We start from the raw sequence: 15,852 nt of genomic DNA, 5'->3' as shown, positions 1-15,852 counted from the left end.
TGATGCAACAGCGCAGAACGCCTTTCTCGGCGGAGCCCGAAGAATTGTGAATAAACAAAAAGGATGGAATTAAAAAACGAGTGGTTATTGTTGATTTCTGTTAGAATACATATATATATATAAAGAATATATGTGTAATATCTACAGTGTCCAGGACGCTTATAATAAATCGGCATCGGTCAACAGGGAGCGTTAAACAGGCAGTGGTTGTATATGGTGGGACCTCTGTACAGGACTATTGAAAAACAGGAGACGTTAGTAAAACAGAAAAAAAACGGGGTTGTTAATTAAAAAACGAACCCCTTGACAAGGACCTTAAACTCTCAAGGAAATTAAACTCCCGTGTTTTATATGTATGTTTGTATAGAAATGCTGCTTCTTGTTCTCTTTCATCTCCTTGTGACCATTCTCAATCCTACAACCTCGTGTTATACGACAGTGATAATAATCTCACCATTAAACTGATCACAGGTCTTTAATCCAGTCCCCCCTCTCCATCCCGGCAAAAAATATTTCAGGGGTTTTTAATGTATTATTTGGTTATCTTAAGTGTACAGCTGTAAGACTTGGATAGCCTTCGAATTAAAAAAAACTATCAGGCTCCGTATTTTATTTAGGTTTTTGAGGGGAGCGGAACAGAATAATATAAATACAATTAAATAAAATATTAGAATGTTATTATTAAGTCCCTGTAGGATCACGTTTAGCCTTGAACATCTAGAAAAGTTGCAACCAGCGCATTCCCACCTCTAGCCTCTAGCAGCAGGAAACACGTCACGGACCCCCGTGCACCGTGGTTGGACCCGGTCTCGTGGTAGTCATATGACGAAGCGCGTTCGGAATTAAGAACAGCCTGTGTCTTCTCAAACGCAGACGTCACACAGCGAGACAGAACAAAATGAGATTCCAAGAGGATTCCGCAAAGATTCTGTAGATGCAAAACCCAGTTGTCTCCGCGTTCAGCATATGACGATTTTTATTTTGCAATGGGTTTTTTTTTGCCAGTGAGATGCATCAAAATAGACACGTCCTGCACAAGAGTTTGGTTCCCTTTGCGCATAATTATCTCCATCTGAAATAAAGTTGTTATTTGAAAATACCTTTTAATTCCTCTATATAAAGTGTATTGTTAAGCGGTCATTGATTGTTTTACATAACTGAATTTGTAGGTCGTGTCTAAAGATAAAAAAACGTTTCGTTTAAGAATAAACTAGAAACATGTCAATTAAAAGGAAGAGTGCGTTACCAGCAGTTTATAATTTGTGTCAACATGGTGCCAATCAAGTGTTTCGAAATGCACAGATGCACACGGGTGGTAACGAATGTATACATTCAGTATCATTATATCGCCTATTAACAGCTGCTTAATCAGAAATTATGAAGTTCGGGAATGACTGTATACAATTTATATGTGCTAAAGCGATTAGAAATCGTATATTTTAATAAAGTGATTTTTGAATAGGAGTGCTGAATGGAGGAATAGAGTCTGAGTTCTGAGTTTATTTTATTCGATTTCTATTGCACTATTATGTAAACTTATTTTGTAACTTTAATTTTGTGATTTCTGTCCCCCCCCCGGTGAGCTCGCAGAAAAGACATTCCATTGCCAGCAACTACTGCTGCACGCTGTACTGTGTATTTGATCAAAAACTTTGATTGACTGATTGGTTGATTGAATTGATTGAGTCTAAGCAAGCAGCCAGAAGAGTTACATGGCCCAATTAGAAGTGGTAATTAAGAATAGGGGTTCCTCAGGAACAGAAGAGAGAAACACTCTGGGCTGCACACTTGTCCAACCTCGTTTTCCTTTAGTCTTGCTTTAAAGATCTGACGATCTCAAGCCACTAGATAACCTGTTGTTGACACTACACTACCCATAAATCTCTGCGACAGACGCTACGTCACGCACTACCCATTTTTATTGGCTAATGTGTCCCATGTGATTACATCTTTAAGCCAATAGTTTTGCGAGAGGAGAGGTGAAAGTGGAAAGAGGCTAGCAGCATGATGTTGATTAGCAAGCTTGTGATCTGATTATTAATTAAAAACCCAAAAGGAAATATGGAAGAAGTGGAAAAAGCAGAAGAGCTTATTAGTAAGCAGCATCGGAAAGAGAAGAAAGATTTACAAGGTGAATTAGTGAGTTGTTTTGTGCAGAGTTTAATCTGAATATCTTTAAATAGAATCAGTTTTAGCTTTCTTGCATGGTAAGGCTTTGGTTTGTGGTAGGATTCATGTAAGAATTGTATACTGGGGCTTGCTTATAGCTTCGAAAACATTGCGATTCATTTTAAATGAGAATTTTTTTGCCTCAAGAGTAATTTTAATCGTTTTTTTTGTGTGTGTTATGAACACTGTCGCCAACACAGTTTTAAAACGTAGACTGTTCCATTTCATTTAATTATGAAAAAAGAGTTATGCGATTTAGTGGGCGTTAATTTTTAACTGATTTAATTTGATCCCTTCTTGTTATAACTTCAGTCTTCGTGGTAAAGTGTGCCTCTTTTTACACAGCTAAGATCCAGAGTATGAAGAACGCTGTGCCCAAGAATGACAAAAAGAGGAGAAAACAGCTTATTGAAGAAATCGCAAAGCTGGAAGCTGAGCTGACCCAAAAACACGAAGAAGAGCTGAAACAGCTGAAGGATACTGTGGCTACAGACACGGTAGGTACATCCCTACAAACGAGTCACTATCGATTCATTTTTTACTTAGTTCACCTGTAGCTTTCTGTTTTTACACTTTTTTTACACACAGTTTTACAGAAAGCTGTCACAGAGTATAATGCATGAATCAGTGTGTTTGACTTTGCATTACAATGTTATCCTTGTCGTGGGTAAATCTGTATGATTCTGTAAAATATCGTTGACTTAACATGCAGTCATTTATCTGCAGCATTGTACATAATTTTTAATTCTTTTTTAATTATTGCTTATGTTGTATGTATATTATTGCTGGTTGACTGTACCTGTTTAAAAACTGTCTTGCTTAGTTTATAGTACCTTATGTTGTTCATTTGTGTCTTGGACTGTAGTACAAAATGGTGCAAAATGTGCACAAGGCAGTGATAAATTTGTGCAGCCACCAGAGTTTCTTTGTGTGTGTGAGTTTGGTAAGGTTCTGGTTGCATTTGGAATTCCATATTGTCAAGAGTTTATTTCAGTAAATTATTTTGTATAAAATTGTCTGTGTTTTTCAGGAAGACGTGACTGCTAATGGACTAGAAAACCTGGTCTTAGACAGTGAAGAGCAAAAAGATGTTAAGCAAACTCGAGTTTCCAAAGCCCAGAAGAGAAGGGTGAGAACAGGTGCTTTGTTTCCGAGACGAGGGGTTGTGACAAACATCGGACGAAGTATTTCATTTTAAATATGCAAATGTTTGTCATCAGTGCCGAGCAACTTCTGTGAGCACAGGCAAATCCTGTAAAGGACTGGGTATCGTAAAGTGTTTTTTTTTCATTTGTAAATGTCTACAATTTGCCTAGTTTTGTGGTTTTCCTTCATAAGAGCAGAAGAAGGGTTAGAAATGAGAGAAGTTCTTTGGGGTCATTTCGTTAAGGCTGTTGCGAGGGGCTCTGTCTAGGCAGTTAGAAATAGCTGTAATGGCCTTCAATCTCTCCAGGACAAGAAGGCAGCTTTGGAAAAGGAGCGGGAGACCAGAATTGCAGAAGCTGAAATTGAGAACCTCTCAGGATCCCGACACCTGGAGCAGCAGAAGCTTTCCAAGATGCTGGCCGAAAGGCAGCTGCAAATCAAGCACATCCCCTCTGACGGGCACTGCATGTACCGGGCAGTGGAGGACCAGCTGCAGGAGAGAGGTGGCTCCTACAGCCTGGAGCAGCTCCGAGATCGCACTGCTCAATACATGCGAAGTCACATCGATGACTTCCTGCCTTTCCTAACCAACCCGAACACAGGCGACATATACACACCAGGTAGGGCTGTCCAGGTGGTGACCAGTCAAATCCTGGAAACATCTCTGCCATTTTGTTAACACAGTTTTAGTTTTTGTATAATATTTTAGATGTTTGACATTAATGAAAGTGTGAATGTTCAATGGATTGTATGATTTTTACATTTATTTTAAGCTTTCTCATTCTCCTCTTCGGGGTGCGTGTGTGTGTGCGTGTGCATATAACTGAGTGGAGATGTGAAAAACATGCAATTTCGTGACTCCAAATCAAGAGTGTGTAACAAAATTAAAATGTCTATATATAGCTTTCCGATTCTCACAGAAGAGTTTGAATCAGAAAACTGACATATTTTAGTTTTATTTTCCTATGCTAAATAATGAGAAAACAAAAAAAGTTGAAGCTTCATTATCTTAGCAGGAATTCAAGACATTTGTAATATCGACAGGCACTTGTGTAGCAACAGTGTTTGTTTTTGTTTTCTTTTACACAATTTTTAAAACATTGAATGCCACATATGTAAAAACAACAAGATCTTTCCTACTACATTCTAATCATGATTAAATTGCTACATTTTAATAAATAAAATGCCTAATTAAACAAACTGATGACTAGCCATGTTTCAGAGGGAGGTAATATGTTACGTGCAAATGTAAAAATATAAGACAGAGGCTAATTAATGATTAATTGCTAATAGCTAGTATATCGCAGGATTTTTGTCAAGCAAGGATTCGACAGTCTGTGTGGGCTCTTGTCACTTTTTACTATAACTTATTACTGTTAATTAAGAGCAATGACATATAACACACTGCTAATCGAATATGACATACAATTAGCAGTATTCAAGATGTTAGAATTCCATTTATATGTCTTTATAATTCAAGGATTAAAGGGTGGGCTTGTAGGATTTGCAATCGGAACTAAAAAATGCACACTAAGCAATTAAAAAAAATCGGACTACCATCATAGGTTTTGACTTTCAAAGATGCTAATGTGCTTTTGTTATTCATCAAAGTTTGATACGAAAAATGAAAGGTAATAAATTGTCGAATTAGACTTGTGTATGGTCTGCTTATGAACTCACTGTCAGAATTTCCCATGAATATCTTTTAAATATGTTTGTGATCTATTTGTTGTTTTGTGTTTTGTTGGAGCTCGGTGCTTCTAAAGAGTTATAATTATTGTAATATAGCATATGGTAAATCCAGAATTTCAATATGTTAAAACATGCTTCTCATAAACGTAAAAAGCATTAATGATAGATGTACCTCTCTGAGGCAAAATAAAAGAAAAGAACATGCCTGATGTGGTATTAAAATTGAGACTGTCTCTTTCCAGACGAGTTTGAGAATTACTGTAATGATGTGGCCCACACAGCAGCCTGGGGAGGACAGCTAGAGGTAAGAAAATCCCTTCTTATAAATTGGGCTGTCTCTTTGATTTGCTTCTTGCAAGAGAGCCAGTGACTTCAGTTAACACAGAGCAGTTGTTAACTGAAGAACATACATGGTGCAGTAATAGGATGTCTGCTCATATCAGTTTATCTTGCGATAAAAAATGTATTCACTACTGTGTTTTCCTCCTACCAAGGAGAGTATGTGGTTTTCCAGCATATTACTTCCTGAGAAATGGCATTATTTTGTAAGAACAACCTGTAATCTATATATTGTGGAGAACATCTCTGACAGTGAACTGTTTCTATGGCCCTGCTGGAAGAATGAAAACCTTGCACAACTCTCATCTACTTTTATTTGCATTTAAATCCTAAGAGAGTTTGCAGAACTAATTTGTTATTCATCTGTACATAAGTGACTCAATGTAGTTGTATTCATATTTTGCAATGCATGGTCACAAAACCCTTGTAAAATTGATTTACTGGACATCGGTGTGATTTTGTTGTGTTTTCTTTCTAACAATACAGCTGCGAGCGTTGACACACATTCTTCAGATGCCAATAGAGGTCATCCAAGCAGACTCCCCTGTAGTAGTTATTGGTGATGAATATGAGAAACCCCCAATTACTCTAATGTAAGTAAAACTATAAGGCTTTATTAAATGATCAGGTGAATTTTGCAAAATTGAGAGGAAAAGTAATAATCTATACATCTACTGTCTACAGCATGTATGAAGTCCTTTGAAGATAGAGAAACTTCACATTGGCTCACATAATTTAAAACAAAATGCGCATTTTCTCTGATTATTTCCTAAAATGCAAATAATATCCCTTATGGATGCTTATGTGTAGCTCCGATTAGTAACATCAAATTTTTGCTCGCTTCTTTTAAATTGCTTAACTTCTGTATGCATAAGTGATATACAGTAGCTAATTTAAGAGTAAGGCTGTGAAACTTGGTATCCTGGTTTAATTTTACTCTGGATTTAGAACATTTGATTTATGGACATTTTTTCCTTAATGCAATCTATTGAAGCAGTTTCTCACATCTGTGCCTGATCTTCTGTGCTGTGTGGCTGTTGCTTGTTCAATGAATGTTGAGTACATGATATAGTCTGTATAGATTTTCAGAAGACTGTTTAAGGCCTTATAGGACTTATTTAATAGCAGGCATTCAGGGAAATTCAGGTATTTAATATAAATATCAAACCGGAAATTGTTAAAATTGTTAAAATCTTCAAGACTATAGTTCCCTATTACCAAACAAATTGCTTGCTTAATTGAATAGGTAGAGCATAGTACTACCTAATACTTGAAGAACAGGTGATATCAGGAGCAGCTTGAGAGTAACAGCCATGATCAGAATTGGCCATCTGTAATCTGGGCTTTTAGAGTGTAGTTTTAATATTTTGTTTACTTTAAGTATTTTGGCTCACTATCTTGGAAAGAGTGCAGCATGGTGTCACTCAGTTTAAAGACACCGATGAAATTTTTGACAAAGTTGCTTCAGTTGTGTCTTAATTAGGTTTCCACTACGGGCATATTGGTGCACTTTCAGTCCTATGAAATATTACAGAACAAATGTGCATGTTAGGGTGGTTTTAAAATGGGATGAGTGCCCATATGTACATTCTGCATGTTAAAATGCTACCATATGTTCGATGAATAAAATATGCTTTCAGACAGAAGCAGCAATGGGAGGGAGTTTTTTTTTCTCCGGTCTTCTGTTCAAGCCAGTTTTTCCTCATCTAGCAACTCATGTGCATTTATTTCCTTTTAACTACCCCAGATACTTTCAGAAGTCCCACATTGAACAGAAAATAACAAACCCGCAGTGCACCTGTTGCCAAGCTTGAAACACTACCTAATTTCATTATGGTCACCTTAGTGTGCCTTCTGACTCTGACTGCTCCTTTGGAAAGGACCTGGTGATGTGTTATCTGAATCCAAGGTCTATCTAACTGATTTCTTGGATTATTTATATGAAAAATAACAATGGAGCATTTGTAGGCGTAAGTAGGAAAGAAGGTTTTACTCTTGTTCACGTGTTTCAGATGTGAATAATTTTCAGTTCAGTTAAACAAGCTTTATTGGTATGGCCGATTAATTATTGTTGCCAAAGCAGACGCAATTAACACAACATCTACAAACATTAAAAAGTAATGTAACAAAAAAGTACATTTCTGTCTCGTGTTCAATTATATATTACTGTGAATATATGAATGACCAGTAGATGGCACAATATGTATAGAGGATTCTAAAGGATGTCAGAATGTTTGAATTGTTTGTGATATTGCTGTTTTTTCCAGATATATGAGGCATGCATATGGACTGGGAGAACATTACAGTTCTGTAGAGCCCTTAAAGGAAGAAACAAACGAAGAGGATAGCTGAAACAAATTCACATTTTCTTCACTAACATTGTCCAATGTTTTGAAGGTACACTCGCAACATATCACACATCTTGTCCCACAAACAGTTTGGCGGCTAGAGAAAAGTAAAGTCAGTGTAAATACTAAATTTTAATCATTAAAAAGGTCAACACATTGTGGACACTGTTAGGAGAACAAGAATGTATCATGTATATTGAGTACTGTATTTCAAATAAGAAGAGAATGAACCCTGTGAGTATGTCCCTTAAGTCAGAAAAAGGCTTATTGTTTTTATTTGGAAAGAAAAAGAGAGAAATTAATTTTCTGTCTGCTTTAATCTTTGCAACCCTGGCTTGGAAAGATGGCTTCCTGAAGAATCACATGTTGCAATTGAAGTCTAAATAAGCTGAGTTACAGCAGTATTTAACAGCTTTGAATATTTTAGAGTATTTTGTACTCTGTGTCATCTTTTATCCAGTCGTACATTATGTATACCAATGCTTTAAGGTTGTATAAAATAAAAACCTTTAACATTTACATACTTGAAATGAGCTTTTCCTTGAAACTTAAATCATGTTTTTTTTTCTTTTTACTCAATTTGCAATGTCCTTATTTTGATTAGAAGTGGGAAGAGGATGAATTGTCAGTTTACAGTCCTGGTAATAGTTTTGCCTTTTTCCTCATAATTTACAAAGGAAATGTCATGCAATCTGGATATGTACTCCTTAATCCAAAGGCCCTGCTATTCAGATATTATATTGTCGTTTTCCATCATACGACATGCACGCAGTGGATGTTAAGTTGGTACACTTGATTTCTGCGCTTGTGCTTCACTTTGGGTTGTGTCAGCCTGTCATTGGTGGTTTACAGTTAGCCGCTGCTCTCCTGCGGTGGAGGAGTATGAACAGACATCGGCATCATGATTTTCAATTTACAGAACTCCAGTAAGCAGGGCTACAACTCACACTTGCGCACATTTTCTACAGAGAACTACAGCAGGCGGTTTACCTTTTCTTTAATTTCTGACATTTCATTCCCAAGAAATGTTTTGTGCTGTCCGATGTTCCTTGGTCTTTGAGATTTTGTGCATTTTGGGCTAATTATTCCATCAAGAAAACATTTAAACTCATGAGAAAAAATAAGAGTAAATTAACATCCGGCAAAACATTAAAAAGAGTTTTTACTACACCTCTATCATTCATGGATTTTTTTTTAAACGGTAACAGCAGGGTAAGCAACAATGTTTGATGCACTTGATGCCCATGGTTCGTCTTCATGGGAGTAAAAGTTTGTGTCTCTTAGGCTGGCAGTAACAGTGCTTAGCACTAAGAACAGGATTAGATCTTGAATAGGACGAGGGTTAGACCAGCCATTAAACTTTGACTTCTTCACGACATACGGATCTATTTTAAACGGCATATACATTATTAAATTATTTTAAATCCCCCCCCCTCCTCTACAGTGTTTTCTTCTTGAGCCTGGTTATATGCTAGTAATAAAGGCTATAAAACGAATGCACTCAGGCCACTAGGGGGCGTCTCGGTCTCACTCTGGTAAGAGATGTGTGAGTTTGGAGCGGCGCGTGTTGCGGTTTCCAAGGAGACAGCCAAGCTGTCAGTGGGTGCGGAAGTGGAGGGCAGATGCGGCAGAAGGACGAGGAGACCGTGGAGTATTTTGTGAATCTGCAGCAGTTTGGGAATATGGCAGACAGTTTGGTACTGAGGGCCATCATGGGGAATGCCAGATCTTTAAACTTGAACTCTAAGAAAATCCACCAGGTTCCTAAGGCCGTCGCGAAGTTAACGTCCCTTTCGACTTTACAGTTGAAAAATAACTTTATTGCTAAGCTTCCGTGCGAAGTACAGACGCTGATCAATGTGAGTGCAGGATGCAATAAACTTAATATAGGAAACTATTGCTCGTCTTCGATGGTGTATTTTTAATTTAACCATTTTCTCTTACGGGGGGCAGCTACACTGCATTTTAAATAAAACTGTTCATTTCACAAATATAAAATCGATTTCATTAGATATGATTTAAGTCTCTTTTATTGATTAAATATATATCTCGTTTTTTTAATGATGAACCTTTCTTCTTCCTCTCTGTAAGCTGACTGAACTCAATTTAGGCAACAATGTCTTGGAGGAGGTGCCGTTGGTCTTGACGCATCTCAGGTCATTGAGGAAGCTTCACCTGTTTGGGAATCGAATTGAAAAAATACCCTCAGAAGTGTTCGGTATGTTTGCCAGCGGAAGTTAAATAAGCTAAGTTTAATAGGAAATTTAGAAAATGCTGGAAAGCCAATATAACTTTTAATAAATATTATTATATAGTACAACTAAAAAGAGATTAAATGTATTTTTACAGATCTATGTACAGTACTTATTGGCTTTTTAAAAATGAATATTATAGTTGGAGTAAAGATACGCAATGTTTACTGTATATATACTGTATATTGCTCAAAATCCGTTTATTGATTCTTAGTAGTGGTTTACTGTAAAGGTGTGAAAAGAGCGAGGGTTAGAACAGCCATTCTTTATTTAAATAACAATTTAAAAATCGTGTTTTACAGAGGGACTCTCAAATCTTAAGTTTCTAAATTTGAACCACAATAAGGTTCGAGTTATTCCCCCAGAAGTCCACAGGTATGGATACTTAACTTGACTGTGTTTTTGTCCGAGTGACTCAAGAGGATTATAGGTCAGCAGTACATTCAGCATCAAGGCTATACAAGGCGTCCTCAATACACAAAGCACAACTGACTTTGTAATTTGCTAAATAGCGTGAAAACCTTTTTACAAAGTTTACTTGTGTATCCTACTTTGATGAAAGTGCATTTTCTATTCCATTCTAGTGTTATCATAAGTGCTGTGTTTGTATTTTTTATATTTTTGCATCTTTATATTTTTTACTGTAAGATTCATGAAACCTAATAATAATAGTTTTTAATGAGCTGATTGGTTTATGTTAATTTTTAATGTAGGCTATACAATGAATAGCAGGATAGTTTAATATTATTTTAACTACAGTATAAACATTTTTATTTTATTTTTTCAGTTTTTAATTATATAGTTTATTAAATTCTATATATATATATTAATATGTTTAGATTAAATTTTGAATTTTCACATTTGAAAGCGGTTTTGTACTTTGTATTCAGATGTGTAACAATGTAGAGAGTATAATTAGCACTGTGGGAAAAAATATGTTGGAGGCCATCAGCTCTTTCCAGGGTCATAGAGGCCTTCCTTTTGTTTCAGGCTTATTAACCTTGAATACCTCAGTCTGAACAGCAATCAGCTGGAAGACATACCATTTGAACTGTGTTTTCTGAAGAATCTGTCGGAGTTCCATGTAGCCAGAAACAGGCTCAGTCTCTTACCACAAGAGGTCTGCTTTTTAACAAACCTTACCAAGCTCTTCTTGGCAAGAAACCAGCTTAATGGACTTCCTGAAGTAAGTACAAAATGCCACTGTTTGAGATATATATTTCTGTATATACTTAGAAGCATTAAAATTGCAACACATGCTCTTGGGTCCATTTCTCGTCTATTGCATTTTAAATGCCTTTCAAAATGTATAGCCTTAAATTTTAGTTCTTTTTACTGAGTAAATTGCAAGGGATTCGTTTCTAATCTAGTAATGCTAAAACAACATCGGGGTTTTGGTAGAAGGAAGGTCAAGGCTTTGCATCAGAGGATATACTGTATAGTACCGGCCTCAGATAAATTATTCATTTAATGTATCTTAGAATATTCTGCTTTGTAAGAAATGAAAATTGACATTTGCCCTTTTTTTTCTCTGTCCACAGGGGATTCACAAGCTCAGAAAGCTTAAAGTAATAGATGTGGCAGGGAATCAGTTGAGGATGTTTCCTTCCGATGTATGATTTCTCAACCGTGGTTTCCTATGGCTTTTTATCAGGAGTTACTCTGATGCATTGCAACCTTTTAATGTTTTTAATTTAATGCAGATATTTGTTAATGAATTTGCATCCATTAAATCGCAGCAAAATCCTTTTATTTAAAATTTGTCATCATCCATTGTTTTTATACCCCCAGATTTGAATTTGATGGTGTACTGTGACTAGTCCTTATGCAGCAACACATGCATAGACACCCCCACACCCACCAGCAGAGCCACAGTGCCTTACAGCAGGTCTAGCACCAGTGGGAGGAGTGTTGGGTCTTCTGTTGATGTTATGTTAAGCCTGCAGGTGCGCAGCACCTATAGGAGTTTCTATTTGCTGAAAAGCTGAGAGAGACCAGACATACTAATCGCCGGCCTGTTCCTGTAGTACTCAGCTCATTGTGTGCTACAGGTTGAGGATTTCTCCTGCAGTTGGGCAATGACACACTTTGAACAGTTCTCATCAGGTCCACAGAGCTCGTCCTGCGCTCTGAATGAGTGCCTTTACTGGCTGAGCCGCCTGGCAACCCCTGATTACTTTAATGCTTTAAAAATCTCTGTAAAGTAGCGAAGCATGGCATTATTTGATTTATAAGTATAAATGCAGCACATGCAGTATAATGAAATGATAGTTATGAACAAATTAATCAAAAGTTAGTTTCAGGGTTAGGCCCATAAACTCAAAGGCTAAGATTTCTAATATATCATCATTTCAGCTTTAGAGCATGCCATTTAATAGTTGCTTGGCAGCACTGGAGGCCTGGGGTCAATTTTTGGGGTGCTATTTGCATGGAAATTGCATGCTCTACCTGTGTATGCATGGGTTTCTTCCTACGATCCAAAGACAGACTGGGAGATTAATTGGCTTCTGGAAAAGTTGGCCATGGTGCATGTGCGTTTGTGTCTGTGTGCGCCTTGAACATCCGTCCAGGGTGAATTCTGCCTTGCACCCATTAGCTTGCCAGGATAGACTCTGGCTCCCCTGTGGCCCCGTATCGGATAAAGCATTTAGAAAACTGTTGTGTGGGATTATTGCATTTTACTGTATTACAGCCTTGTACATGTGATTTGCTACAGAATGTTTTAGGAGGTATTGTTGTGATTAATAACATATTATTCTTATCACTTATGGTATGAATATAGTATTTCTGTTGTGCCTCAAGTTCCAGGAGCTGCAGTTAGAAGAGCTGTACTGTGAAGAAAACCCTTTGCTTCAGAAAGAGCTTGTTGAGTCTGAACAAGAAGAGGAGGTCCTATCTTTAAAGGTCTTGTAGAGAACTGTGAGAACCTCTTTAAAAGACTACCTGTAGAATTGATTAATGTTGCAGAAATGCTGCTGTTGTTTCCCTTTCATAATAGTTACTGTTGGCACTCTTAATTTTAAACAGTTACTGACCAATTTGTTTTGTTAAAAGAACATGCTTAATTTGAGTATTTGTATTTATTATCGATACCTTTTCAAAGATTAATGAGCACAGATTCATCGTAGTAAGTAATGGTGAAGGTTTCAACTGAATTAGCTAATGTCATAGAAATCTAAGTATCTGTGGAACTGCAGACCTGAGTTAACTGAGAGAATTCAGTTCACCTGGAAACTTTAGTGCTATCTAAAGTTGGTGCTATCTGTTGGGATGAATCATTATTAAAAAAAACTTTACATGAGCTGTATTTCTTTCACTTCTGTTAATCTGAGGGTAAATACAACACTTCTAAAGGATGCCGGCAAAATTGACCCCATTTTATAGGATTGAGGTATAATTAATGAGCACATATTATTTTGTAAAGAAGCATATGTAATAAGTTCTTTTTGAATAGATTATATTGAGCTAACATTTTTACAACTAAAAAGCTTACTATGAAATACAGTGCACTCCAATGTGTCGCAATGTCAAATGTAATACTATCTTTAATTTACATCATTCCTGTTTTGATTTGTTAGGAAATCACAGCAAGGTGTATTTTTAAGGAGCTCAGGAGTAGATCCTCGGTCGTCCACAAGGCCATCACACACTATCCTGCACTCAAGACAGTGCTCTCACAGGGGGGGAAATGTGCCGTGTGCTCCCAGGGCTTTCTTGGCATTTGGCTGGAGTGTGTGAAGTTTGTAAATCTGAAAAAGGTACGAATTGATTTTGCAGTGATGCCATAACCATCTGCGTTTGAGTGGAGATAACTTGATTTACTGATCACCAACAAAGTTGAAAGCCAATATTCATGTTTACCCCAGAATTGAATATTTTTTCCAATTTCCCTGTTTCAGGAGATGAAACTTGCAAGCCTCTTACATACCATACCAGTGAGAGTGTTGCTGTGCTCATATAAATGCTTCAATAAAAGTGGACATGCTTATTATGGGGTTGCAGTCCTCTGAAGAAGAAGAAGCAGTACAACTGGACAGAGCCCCTTGCCAGCTGGGCACAGTATGAGAAGCATGTGTGGCACTCTACTGATACAATATTAATTTACTTCTGATGTTCGATAACAGCTGTGATTGTTCCCCCTTTTTAAGTAAATGTAGTAAATTAAAGAGATGTGATATAATCAATATAAGAAGGTTAAAGAATAAATAACAACCTGTGTTAAATATAACTAAAATATTAATATCCTTGTATTCTTGTTCTGAAGCCAAATTTAATTAGATCACGGTCACAAACAGACTTTTTATGAGCAGTTATAGATACTTTATATCTATAAATATGTAATTGTGATACATCAGAATATTATATTGCAGTAATAGAATCTATTTGTATATTGCAAACAACAAAGAAAGCCCTATGCCAAGGTTCCTACTGTAGCTTTATCCCTAACCATTTATTCTAGCCTTAGCCTTGGTCCTTTGTGTATGTCTAACTATAGCTAGCCTTAATATTTAACCCTAATCCTTATTTTATTCTTTTATCTTTCTATGAAGTGACTCATGATTCAGGCTCATTCACTGATTCATCTTCAGTTATTGTACCAGTGCATGGGACACTTGCACATTCACACGTTAGAAATTCCCTTGAACCAATTCTGTTGCCCTTACCCTCATGGAATACATAAAAGTTTCTTCAAATTGTAGTCTCAATTCCTCTGTGTCTAAAAGAATCCCACCACTGTGGCACGTGATGCTCATTATACATTGCTGCCCTGGGTTCATTGTAGAATATTGTCTTGCATTACTGTGGCTAGCTTGATTTCATTCTTCTGCGCACCATGGAACATGAATGCCAAAGGTGCAAAAATCTTATAAAGTATTTGAAGACCTTGGTGATTTTTTTAATTTTTTAATGCAATAAATACAGGTCAATATTCAAGTCACAATGGGCATTCTTCCACAGTTGAGCAGTCACACAGAAAAGATGGCTGAGTTTTCATCCAAGTATGAGAAATTATATGTGTCACCTAACACAGGCATAGACACATTCCCGAAGGAATTCCTGAGACTGTAAAAAAACGACTGTATAGACAGACATATACTGTATATCTGTGTCTATACACTGTCTCTCTCTATATAGAGATAGCATCAAAACAAGCCTATCATTGATAACTGCACCAATATTATTATGCAAATGACAATGTTTTATGTGGTACTGTAGGTGCACTGAGATTTTATTGAAGAGATATGACATAGGAATATGTATTATGTTGATTAATGTCTCTGAGCACACATTATATTATGAATGGCACGGGGTAGTAGTAAGTGTGGTCAGTGTTGGAAGCCATTCAAATTGTACATCTGCAACACATGCTTTGTACCAGGTTGCAGATGCTGTTTTGTGGGATCCTGTCCATTTCCTGTCACAGAGCCCGGACAAACATGTGCCTGTTCAGTGGTTTATGCAACAGTCAAAATCATTGAAGTGTAACATGATCCAGTCATTAATCAAGACGACACCTGAAACATATAATGTACTTCATAAAAGTGTACATGCTTAAAAAGAGTGACAATTTTATTTTGATTATATTTGAGGAAATATTTTGGACTTATAATTTGTAACTGTACTATAAGTAATGCTAATCTTTATATACTTATCAAAATGTCTTTTTAAAAACTTCACAATTTAGTTTGCTTAACAGTTCCAGAATAAGAAGGATTGGCACTCTTTGAAATAACTGAATTAAGAGCATAAGAAAGGTTCCAAAAAGGAGGAGGCCATTTGGGATACCTAACCATCTTGGTAATTAGTGATGATCCATTTCAAGAATCTCATAAAGCTGTTTCTTGAAAAAAGCCATGGTATCAGCTTCAATAACATGACTGAGTATGTTGTTCCATATTCCTTTG

At 36.7% G+C, this 15,852-nt stretch overlaps 2 protein-coding genes across 2 annotated transcripts; both read left to right on the top strand.

Annotated features, from left to right (window-relative positions):
- The first annotated feature begins 1,970 nt into the window (after positions 1-1,970).
- On the top strand, positions 1,971-8,213 carry otud6b (OTU deubiquitinase 6B). The gene is made up of 7 exons (XM_088929021.1): positions 1,971-2,131; positions 2,515-2,666; positions 3,200-3,298; positions 3,623-3,935; positions 5,250-5,311; positions 5,833-5,939; positions 7,614-8,213. The coding sequence occupies exons 1-7, from the start codon at positions 2,062-2,064 to the stop codon at positions 7,696-7,698; spliced, it is 888 nt and encodes a 295-aa protein (XP_088785147.1). The 5' UTR covers positions 1,971-2,061; the 3' UTR covers positions 7,699-8,213.
- A 1,163-nt stretch (positions 8,214-9,376) lies between these two features.
- lrrc69 (leucine rich repeat containing 69) lies at positions 9,377-13,956 on the top strand. The gene is made up of 7 exons (XM_088928601.1): positions 9,377-9,553; positions 9,786-9,912; positions 10,249-10,321; positions 10,937-11,132; positions 11,488-11,559; positions 13,525-13,704; positions 13,846-13,956. The coding sequence occupies exons 1-7, from the start codon at positions 9,377-9,379 to the stop codon at positions 13,954-13,956; spliced, it is 936 nt and encodes a 311-aa protein (XP_088784727.1).
- The last annotated feature ends 1,896 nt before the right edge of the window (positions 13,957-15,852 follow it).

The sequence above is a fragment of the Atractosteus spatula genome, chromosome 12, assembly GCF_055471065.1.
Source record: "Atractosteus spatula isolate fAtrSpa1 chromosome 12, fAtrSpa1.hap1, whole genome shotgun sequence".
NCBI classification, from domain to species: domain Eukaryota; kingdom Metazoa; phylum Chordata; class Actinopteri; order Semionotiformes; family Lepisosteidae; genus Atractosteus; species Atractosteus spatula.
The sequence above is the reverse complement of the archived record's forward strand: the minus strand, read 5'-3'. Positions and strand labels throughout refer to the sequence as shown.